The 11,747-nt window shown below is 38.2% G+C and overlaps 1 protein-coding gene across 4 annotated transcripts in view; it reads right to left on the reverse strand.

Moving 5' to 3' along the window:
• Positions 1-412: 412 nt before the first annotated feature.
• The window catches only part of poc1bl (POC1 centriolar protein homolog B (Chlamydomonas), like), a 34,318-nt gene continuing 22,983 nt past the window's right edge, over positions 413-11,747 (reverse strand). The window contains exons 8-12 of one of the 4 annotated variants that reach the window (XM_062047209.1): positions 11,574-11,705; positions 6,770-6,880; positions 6,551-6,703; positions 6,343-6,477; positions 413-1,064 (exon numbers count right to left, since the gene is read on the reverse strand). In XM_062047209.1, the coding sequence (XP_061903193.1) occupies positions 6,346-6,477; positions 6,551-6,703; positions 6,770-6,880; positions 11,574-11,705 (528 nt within the window). In that variant the 3' untranslated portion in view covers positions 413-1,064; positions 6,343-6,345. Of the gene's footprint in view, positions 1,065-5,927; positions 6,478-6,550; positions 6,704-6,769; positions 6,881-11,573; positions 11,706-11,747 lie in introns of those variants that run through there. The other 3 variants (XM_062047208.1, XM_062047207.1, XM_062047206.1) reach the window with 3 other exon arrangements.

The following is an 11,747-nucleotide window of genomic DNA, read 5'->3' on the forward strand; positions in this document are numbered from 1 at the left end:
GAGTGATTTTTTTTTTCACTGAATTTTTTTTTTTACACTTGATTTTTTTCCACTGAATTTTTCAGTACTGATTTTTTTTCACTGAATTTTTTAGACTGATTTTATCCATCCATCCATCCATTTCCTACCGCTTATTCCCTTCGGGGACGCGGGGGGTCGCTGGAGCCTATCTCAGCTACAATCGGGCGGAAGGTGGAGTACACTACATTTTTCTTCAACACTGATTTATTTTTCCACTTCATTTTTTTCCACAACATTTTTAACTCTGAAATGTTTCCCACTAAACTTTAACACCAAATGTTTCCGTACTGAATTTTTTCCCAACACTGATTTTTTTACACAGTTTTTCCCAATGAAATAGTTTCTACGGAATTTTTTTAATGATAATTTTTTCACACTGAATTTTTACACATTGAGTTTTTAAACACATTTTTATTTAATGAAATTGTCAGCTTGAGTTGATTCAGTTCACAAAATTCAAAGGCAAAAAATGACACTGTGAAAAAAAAAGCTTTTTATAATAGACATCAATTAACCTCCATTGTTAATTCATAAATTAATAATTAAATACAACTACTTTTATTACTTCTTTGTTTTTACTAAGATAAATCGTTTGCTGTATGTAAAATGTCCATTATTGAATGACAAGAAGCTTTATTAGAAAGTTTACATGATCCAAGCCCCTTCCTGCTCTGTCACTAATAAGAATATAATGGCATGCAGGTCTTAAAAGGCTTTAACCCTCCGCTTTTATTATAATGCATTTGTTATTTTGTACTAAAAAAATAAATTATCTAACTATTTCTTTCCCTTGAATGTGTTTTTGTACACAACATGCGTCACATGAAATTCGAGAGTGATTTAAAAAGTATAAAATGTTTCACATCGATTAAAAAAAGAAAGTGTGACATTTCCACCCAGGACTTTTGGGCCCAGCTTACGAGCAAAGGACACTTTTTGGACACTTCCTTTGGTTTTCCTCTCGCAGGATGTTGTTAGGAAGCAGCTGCTTGGGGTCCCACAGAGTGCAGAGCTGCACCTTCCTGCCACCAAACACCAGCCCACTGGACAACAAACTTAGTGACAGTTTGGAGGTAACAACCACGGGCCTCCTTTGTAAAACAAAATAATTTAAAAAGTGTGCGTGGATTCCAACGTGAAACCTTGCGTAAAAAAAAGTGATTTATCAAAGCATGCTGCGCACATTTCCTAGCACTCTTCTACTACCTGGGGTCCTCCCACAACCAGCCATACATGGCCATGCTAATTACCTCAATTACGCCATCCTAGTCACTGCCGTTGTGTCCTTGGGCAAGACACTTTATCCACACTGGTTTAAATGTAACTTAGATATTGGGTTTCACTATGTAAAGCGCTTTGAGTCACTAGAGAAAAGTGCTATATAAATATAATTCACTTCACTTCACAATCTTTCGTCAGAGCGTGGTGGAAGACTGCACAAAGAGTACAGCCCAGACATTTCTCCTCAATGAGCTAAATTGAATTCTGTCTCGGTTTAATTCCTTGCTTCTTGTCTGTTTAATAGATGTCATCAGTGTTTGAACCTGATAGTTTCTGCTCGAAATTATTCTTAATTCATAACTCCGAGCAACGTTTCTAAGTTTTACAATGTAACTAAAACGATTCTTACATACTAAACTGTCCCACGATAGTACTATTTTATGCATATTTGTACATGTTATAGTAATGTATTCAAGCCAGCGTCGTTAGCATGAGCTAATATGCGTCTGTGTTAGTATTAGTAACTAACAATGGCATTCTTTTTATATTGTTTCAGTCTCGTAAATTCGCCAAAACGTCACCGTGGAGTTATCGAGTCTGTTTTGCTGATTTGAGAGCTAGCTTGCGCAGCTAGTGGGTCCATGATGATGACTTCTGTTTTGTCTGATCAGCCGTTTTACTGCCGTGTTACAGACAACGTTTGGAAACAATTAATGTATGTAGATAAACATTTACTAAATGTTTCTATGTAAATAACTAATTTCACAACGTATATATCTGCGGCTTTTCGTCCGGTGCGGCTAATATATGGAAAAATATTGTTTTCTTCGAAAATGTAGTGGGTGTGGCTTATATACCGGTGCGCTCTATGGTCCGTTCACAGTTGCGAGCGGGCATAATTGCAATGTGGTCCTCAATTAAAAACAAATTTGACACCCCCGTTATAAAAGATCATGTGTTAGACCATCAATATAATAATAATAATAATAATTACAATGTCAATATTTGACCAATCACAGTGACTGAGATCTTTTGCTTGGATGAAGAACTCAAGAAGTCGTCATGAGCAAAATGAAAGCTCTGACAAGAGGATTTTAAATATCATTTGCACAACAAATGTGGTTTTTGAACACTCTTCTAACAAATAATAATATAATGGGTTGCAACCGCATTCCCAAAGTCTCAGTGTATTAAATAATAATTCCCTAAATTCATCACATGATTTTATTCAGCCATGTATTGTGTTACATTCCATATTTTGCGGTCTTAAAACAATACTTTTTACCCACATACAAGTAAAAAAAACGCACCTCCTTACTTCTTTATACATTTTAACCATTCAAATAAAAATGAGTAAAATAAACAATAGTTTAATGTCCCACCTCCTCATAACCAGGGATAGGTACCGTTCACATTCGAACCGATTCGGTACCAATTCCAGGTACCTTTTGTGTAATTGTTTGATAATAAAATTGTGTTTTTTTATTGTAACATTTAAAAATGAGCCGATTATAAATACCTCTGCTTATTTTATTATCACATGTGCAGTTGCACTTCCAAGACATTAGATGGCAGTACTGTGTAGGCCATCAAACTAGGAAGGAGCCTTTTTCCAGGAAGCTGAATGTGTTATATTGCGCCCTACAACGTGTTTACACTGTAAGTATTGTGCTTGTTACACACCAGCTGTTTGATTGCAACACTCATCTTAGTTGTAGTGCTCGTCAGCAAATTTGGAGGTGTTGAAATCGCCACGCAAATACGTTATGTTGCGCCCTACAAAGTGTTTACACTGTAAGTATCGTGCTTGTTACACACCAGCTGTTTGATTGCAACACTCATCTTAGCTGTAGTGCTCGTTAGCAAATTTGGAGGTGTTGAAATCGCCATGTAAAATCGCTAATGCTAACACGTTATGTTGCGCCCTACAAAGTGTTTACACTGTAAGTATCGTGCTTGTTACACACCAGCTGTTTGATTGCAACACACATCTTAGTTGTAGTGCTCGTCAGCAAATTTGGAGGTGTTGAAATCGCCATGTAAAATCGCTAATGCTAACACGTTATGTTGCGCCCTACAAAGTGTTTACACTGTAAGTATCGTGCTTGTTACACACCAGCTGTTTGATTGCAACACTCATCTTAGTTGTAATTCTCGTCAGCAAATTTGGAGGTGTTGAAATCGCCATGTAAAATCGCTAATGCTAACACGTTATGTTGCGCCCTACAAAGTGTTTACACTGTAAGTATCGTGCTTGTTACACACCAGCTGTTTGATTGCAACACACATCTTAGTTGTAGTGCTCGTCAGCAAATTTGGAGGTGTTGAAATCGCCATGTAAAATCGCTAATGCTAACACGTTATGTTGCGCCCTACAAAGTGTTTACACTGTAAGTATCGTGCTTGTTACACACCAGCTGTTTGATTGCAACACACATCTTAGTTGTAGTGCTCGTCAGCAAATTTGGAGGTGTTGAAATCGCTATGTAAAATCGCTAATGCTAACACGTTATGTTGCGCCCTACAAAGTGTTTACACTGTAAGAATCGTGCTTGTTACACACCAGCTGTTTGATTGCAACACTCATCTTAGTTGTAGTGCTCGTCAGCAAATTTGGAGGTGTCGAAATCGCCATGTAAAATCGCTAATGCTAACACGTTATGTTGCGCCCTACAAAGTGTTTACACTGTAAGTATCGTGCTTGTTACACACCAGCTGTTTGATTGCAACACTCATCTTAGCTGTAGTGCTCGTCAGCAAATTTGGAGGTGTTGAAATCGCCATGTAAAATCGCTAATGCTAACACGTTATGTTGCGCCCTACAAAGTGTTTACACTGTAAGTATCGTGCTTGTTACACACCAGCTGTTTGATTGCAACACACATCTTAGTTGTAGTGCTCGTCAGCAAATTTGGAGGTGTTGAAATCGCCATGTAAAATCGCTAATGCTAACACGTTATGTTGCGCCCTACAAAGTGTTTACACTGTAAGTATCGTGCTTGTTACACACCAGCTGTTTGATTGCAACACTCATCTTAGCTGTAGTGCTCGTTAGCAAATTTGGAGGTGTTGAAATCGCCATGTAAAATCGTTAATGCTAACACGTTATGTTGCGCCCTACAAAGTGTTTACACTGTAAGAATCGTGCTTGTTACACACCAGCTGTTTGATTGCAACACTCATCTTAGTTGTAGTGCTCGTCAGCAAATTTGCGTGGCGATGTCAACACCTCCAAATACGTTATGTTGCGCCCTACAAAGTGTTTACACTGTAAGTATCGTGCTTGTTACACACCAGCTGTTTGATTGCAACACTCATCTTAGCTGTAGTGCTCGTTAGCAAATTTGGAGGTGTTGAAATCGCCATGTAAAATCGTTAATGCTAACACGTTATGTTGCGCCCTACAAAGTGTTTACACTGTAAGTATCGTGCTTGTTACACACCAGCTGTTTGATTGCAACACTCATCTTAGTTGTAGTGCTCGTCAGCAAATTTGGAGGTGTTGAAATCGCCATGTAAAATCGCTAATGCTAATAGTAGCCTGTCTATGGCAAAACCAATGTGAATTAGCGTCAAGATAGCGCATTTTGGAAGAGTGTTTTCTACCAAGCATTCTTGATTGTAACATTCATCTTAGTTGTAATTCTCGTCAGCAAATTTGGAGGTGTTGAAATCGCCATGTAAAATTGCTAATGCTAATAGTAGCCTGTCTATGGCAAAACCAATGCAAGTCAAGATAGCGCATTTTGAAGAGTGTTTTCTACCAAGCATTCTTGATTGCAACACACATCTTAGTTGAAGTGCTCGTCAGCAAATTTGGAGGTGTTGAAATCGCCATGTAAAATCGCTAATGCTAACACGTTATGTTGCGCCCTACAAAGTGTTTACACTGTAAGTATCGTGCTTGTTACACACCAGCTGTTTGATTGCAACACTCATCTTAGTTGTAATTCTCGTCAGCAAATTTGGAGGTGTTGAAATCGCCATGTAAAATCGCTAATGCTAACACGTTATGTTGCGCCCTACAAAGTGTTTACACTGTAAGTATCGTGCTTGTTACACACCAGCTGTTTGATTGCAACACTCATCTCAGTTGTAATTCTCGTCAGCAAATTTGGAGGTGTTGAAATCGCCATGTAAAATCGCTAATGCTAATAGTAGCCTGTCTATGGCAAAACCAATGTGAATTAGCGTCAAGATAGCGCATTTTGGAAGAGTGTTTTCTACCAAGCATTCTTGATTGTAACATTCATCTTAGTTGTAATTCTCGTCAGCAAATTTGGAGGTGTTGAAATCGCCATGTAAAATCGCTAATGCTAATAGTAGCCTGTCTATGGCAAAACCAATGCAAGTCAAGATAGCGCATTTTGAAGAGTGTTTTCTACCAAACATACTTACTTAGTTGGTGTTGAACATTGCAACTTTATTTAGTGGGACTTTGGCTGAGTCACGTGCAACAAACGTATGGAAATATGGCCCCGTTCGATTCCCCGCAAATCGGTACCCGGTAGTACCCACGGGACTCGGCCGGCGCCTATAAAAGTACCTACTCCTAATTACAGTTGCCTGTATAGTATCAACACGGCTCTAGATTTCCGGGATGGAACAAATAAATATGCAATAGGATGCTTCTACTTTGTGAAATCGAGGTTTTGTTATGCATTTCACAGTTCGTATGTTTGAGATTTTGTCTGAAAAACTTGGTCAAAAAGAGTGCAAATGAATCCGCGGGCACATTTTTTTTTTGTACATTTGCGGTGAAAGTTACGTACGCAGATTTCTACCCCGCTGGCGTCCGTCCGCGTTTCCATAAACGAGGCCCCCGGCCGGACTTTGCGGAGTTGAGAAACAACGCAATACCGCTTTCTGCCAGCGGGAGGCGGCTTGGGAGTGCAGAAAGTCAACATGGTTTAGTCAGGAAGCTGGCGCCAGTTTGTGTTTGTAGCGCTTGGATAAAAAGGCCGCCCCCTGCTGGTTTGGAGTGCGGGCACACACGTGCGTCCCTCCGACAGGCACTTCCTGGCGGTCGGAGACGGACGGTTAAAAAAGTGGGCGCGAGTCCCTATGGAAAGGCGTGCGGCGAGAAAGAAGGTCCCTTACGCTCTACCACTCGAACTTCCACTGCTGGTTTTTATCCACCGGGTCGCAAGGCTTCATCTGGACGTCGGTGTGGCCGTCCGGCTTGCGGTAGGCGGCGACGCAGGTGTTGGAGTGCGGGTGGTAGATGCTCTTGTCCTGCTCACAGGGGAGAGGACGTGAGGACCACCGGAGGCGGGGGAAAAAAGGAGGAGACTGGGACAAGACTTACGTCCCGGAACTCCCAGATGGTGCCGGGCAGCTTGGCTTCGCCGTCGCGGGGGCAGTGGCGCATCCCGATGGACGACTGTCCCTCCGGCACCTCGGCGCACAGCTCGGTCACCGAGTTGAAGCGGATTTCCTTCTGGGACGTGTACTCGAAGTACTGCGGCGGCGGGAACAAGGAGAGGTCGGTGGCCACTCGGACACAAACAGCGGGTAGATATGGTACCTGGTTGCCTCCTTGGCCGTGACAACCGAACAGAGAGAGGTGGGAGCCTGTGGGGCTGTGATCCGGGGCGTTGTAGTCCAGACATTCAGAGTTGATTCCCGAGCTGCGCACCTGGTGGGAATAGACTAAAGTGAACTCCCGTGCGCATTGTCCATATTTTTAACTTGTGATGTTCCTGCTAGAAAAACCTGTTTTTGCACTTTCAACTTGTATTTCCCAGCCTGTGTGAGGTACAGCAGTGACAGCCAGCATAATACTTTTTTAAGCCGCCTAATGTACCCAAAGGACATCAGAAAAAAATAGAAAATGAAATTTCGGTAGAAATTGCACGTGAATAAACTAAAATGCTAACAGTTAACACGCCGGGTAAGTGACAAAAAAGTACGACTGTTAAGCAGATACATTCAAAATGAGCTAAAACTAAGCTAGTTAGCAATTAACATGCACAAAGTACCAAAATATAATACTCTGAGGTGTACACCTACAATTTAGCTAAAAAACGTTACCATTATAACGACAACGTGCAACAGGTAAATGAGCTAAAAAAGCAAAAATGCTAACACTGATCATGTATAAGTACCAAAATGTATGAATCTGAAGTGCATATCTGCAAATATTGCAAAACATTTTTTAAAGCTAACATGTTAGTTAGCATGCTAACAGTTAGCATGCACAAAGTACCAAAATATAATACTCTGAGGTCTACACCTATGATTTAGCTAAAAAAACTTTAGCATTATAACGATAACGTGCAACAGGTAAATGAGCTAAAATATATATATATATATATAATATGCAATTTCTATGGATAAACTAAAATGCTAACAGTTAACACGCCGACTAGATATAGTCATTAAAAAGTACAACTGTTAAGCAGATACATTCAAAATTAGCTAAAACAAAGCTAGTTAGCAATTAACATAAGTCAAGTACCAAAATATAATACTCTGAGATGTACACCTACGATTTAGCTAAAAATGTTTAGCATTATAACGATAACGTGCAACAGGTAAATGAGCCAAAAAAATATATATATAATATGCATTTTCAATAGAAATTGCATGTGGATAAACTAAAATGCTAACCGTTAACACGCCGACTAGATACCGCTAAGTCATTAAAAAGTACAACTGTTAAGCAGATACATAAAAAATTTGCTAAAACAAAGCTAGTTAGCAATTAACATACATCAAGTACCAAAATATAATACTCTGAGGTGTACACTTACAATTTAGCTAAAAAACGTTACTATTATAACGACAACGTGCAACAGGTAAATGAGCTAAAAAAGCTAAAATGCTAACACTGATCATGTATCAGTACCTAAAATGTATGAATCTGAAGTGCATATCTGCAAATATTGCAAAACATTTTTTTAAAGCTAACATGTTAGTAAGCATGCTAACAGTTAGCATGCACAAAGTACCAAAATATAATACTGAGGTGTACACCTACAATTTAGCTAAAAAACGTTACCATTATAACGACAACGTGCAACAGGTAAATGAGCTAAAAAAGCAAAAATGCTAACACTGATCATGTATAAGTACCAAAATGTATGAATCTGAAGTGCATATCTGCAAATATTGCAAAACATTTTTTAAAGCTAACATGTTAGTTAGCATGCTAACAGTTAGCATGCACAAAGTACCAAAATATAATACTCTGAGGTCTACACCTATGATTTAGCTAAAAAAACTTTAGCATTATAACGATAACGTGCAACAGGTAAATGAGCTAAAATATATATATATATATATATATATATATATATATATATATATATATATATATATATATATATATATATATATATATATATATATATATATATATATATATATATATATATATAATATGCAATTTCTATGGATAAACTAAAATGCTAACAGTTAACACGCCGACTAGATACCGCTAAGTCATTAAAAAGTACAACTGTTAAGCAGATACATAAAAAATTAGCTAAAACAAAGCTAGTTAGCAATTAACATACATCAAGTAACAAAATATAATACTCTGAGGTGTACACCTACGATTTAGCTAAAAAACTTTAGCATTATAACGACAACGTGCAACAGGTAAATGAGCTAAAAAAGCTAAAATGCTAACACTGATCATGCATCAGTACCTAAAATGTATGAATCTGGGGCCGTACTTATCAAGCTTCTTAGAGTGCCATTTTACACTTAAGTCCTGAGAATTTGCGAAATTTAGTCCTACTCTCAAACTTAAGAATAAAAGCTTTTTTATCAACGTTCTTAAGTCTAAGAATCACTCCTACTCTCCACGATATTTAAGAGACCTTCAGAGGTGTCTTAAGTGGTTAGGAGTTGCTAGCAGGGGATGGCACTGAGGCGAGAGAGACGTGCGCGAACGTTCAGGGAACGGAACAATGTTTTTTTTTTTTGATGACGAGCAGCTGATCAAACGGTATCGTTTAGACAGAGCGGATATTATTTTTGTCACAGATTTAATACTTTTCGATTCCTTGTTGATTTCTGCATGTGTCTGCAGTGGGCTAGTATATATAGAGCCACCCACACCAGTTTCAAATTAGTTGCCTAATTAATGAATTGGAAAGAAAATGTTATGACAGTAGCCTATGTGTGTGGCCGTGAGGTGAGTGACGTCAGTGAGTGTGTGGGCGATAGAAGAGAGGGAGCGGTAGCGTGAGTGCCGGCGGGGACTAGTTTGTTTTGTATTATTTTGTAGTTTATTGTCAAAATATACACTCCCATTGTCCACTTAAATATTTCCAAGATATTTCTTTATTCTTAGACAACGGATTCCATTCCGTGTTTGGTAATTTCTATGGACACAGAAATGACGTCACCTAAAATTCCGTTTACGGCACATAGTAATGTCGTAATTCAGCTCTGAGTGTGACACTTAAGATTCAGTCCTACACTTCGCTGAAAGTGTGAGTAAGACGCTTGATAACTAACTTTTAAGTGCAGCTTTCAGCGAAGAATTTATTTACTCTTAAGTCAACTCTTAGCAGACTTCTTAGGAGTAATTCTAAGAAGCTTGATAAGTACGGCCCCTGAAGTGCATATCTGCAAATATTGCAAAACATTTTTTAAAGCTAACATGTTAGTTAGCATGCTAACACTTAGCATGCACAAAGTACCAAAATATAATACTCTGAGGTGTTCACCTACGATTTAGCTAAAAAACGTTAGCATTATAACGATAACGTGCATCAGGTAAATGAGCTAAAAAAATATATATATATATAATATGCAATTTCAATAAAAATTGCATGTGGATAAACTAAAATGCTAACAGTTAACACGCCGACTAGATACCACTAAGTCATTAAAAAGTACAACTGTTAAGCAGATACATTCAAAATTAGCTAAAACAAAGCTAGTTAGCAATTAACATAAGTCAAGTACCAAAATATAATACTCTGAGGTGTACACCTACGATTTAGCAAAAATCTTTTGGCATTATAACGATAACCTGCAACAGGTAAATGAGCTAAAAAAAATTTTTTTTTAAAAAGCTGGAAGGCTAATATGCTAATACTGATCATGTATCAGTACCAAAATGCATGAATCTGAAATACAAACCTGCTAACATTCTTGTAAACATGCTAACAGTTAACATGCACAAAGTACTAAAATATAATACTCTGAGGTGTACACCTACAATTTAGCTAAAAAACGTTAGCGTTATAACGATAATGTGCAACAGGTAAATGAGCTAAAATGCTAACACTGATCATGTATCAGTACCAAAATGTATGAATCTGAAGTGCATATCTGCAAATATTGCAAAACATTTTTTTAAAGCTAACATGCTAACAGTTAGCATGCACAAAGTACCAAAATATAATACTCTGAGGTGTACACCTACGATTTAGTTAAACTTTAGCATTATAACGATAACGTGCAACAGGTAAATGAGCTAAAAAAAATAAAAAAGATAGGCTAACATGCCAATACTGATCATGTATCAGTACCAAAATGCATCAATCTGAAATGCAAACCTGCCAACATGCTAACAGTTAACATGCACAAAGTACTAAAATATAATACTCTGAGGTGTACACCTACAAATTAGCTAAAAAAAAACAAAAAAACATTGGCATGTTAACGTTAACATGCATCAAGTAAATGAGCCAAAAAAATATAAAATGCTAACATGCTAATGTTAGCATACTAGCATCGGATCATGCGTTAAGTAGCAAAATATATAACTGCAAAATTTGCAACAACAAAAAAGGTAGCATGCTAATGTTAGCCACTTACAATGTGTCAAGTACCAAAATAAATGACTGAGGTGTATACCTGCAAGATTTGGAGAAACAAATAAATAACATTTCAGCATTCACTTCACACAAAGATTGCGGCCTGGTTCCAAAATCTAGCATCTTATGTTAATCGTGAACTCTGAGTTGTCCACATGTGTTTGTTTGGGCCCTGCAGCCCTAATATGCGCTACATAAAATGGATGAAAAGAAGTTCATTATTTACTGCTCATATTGCACTGAGCAGCCAGAATCGTCTGGTTCTATGGTTATCATCACTTTTTTATTTTAAAAAAAAAAAAATTTATGTTGAAACTTCCCTAGAAACCAGCAAGATGTGCTCACGTCTTGAGAATACCAGTTAAAGTTAATAACAACAACCGTCAAAAGAAGTCATGACTGATCATAATCATGATTGTTTAGATTTTTAGGGCATGGCTTTCCTTAGCTGTACCAGAGGCAGGGCAGCTTTTTGCAGTTTCCACCACAATGGGACAAAAGAGATGAGTGGAGGAGGTGTGCATGGAAAAAAAAAGATAAGAGGCTCACAGCTCCGTGCCAACCCTCCCTGTCCTCAGGAACGTGGAGGTCAGGGTAGATGTTCTTCAGGTACCAGTGGAAGGTGTTGCACTTCAGCCTCTCCCTCAGCAGCAGGCGCTCCGATATGTCGCCGTACTTCTCCTGAGACACATGGTTACTCATCATCATCATCATCATCATCAT

This window comes from Entelurus aequoreus, linkage group LG05 (assembly GCF_033978785.1).
Source record: "Entelurus aequoreus isolate RoL-2023_Sb linkage group LG05, RoL_Eaeq_v1.1, whole genome shotgun sequence".
Lineage (NCBI taxonomy): Eukaryota > Metazoa > Chordata > Actinopteri > Syngnathiformes > Syngnathidae > Entelurus > Entelurus aequoreus.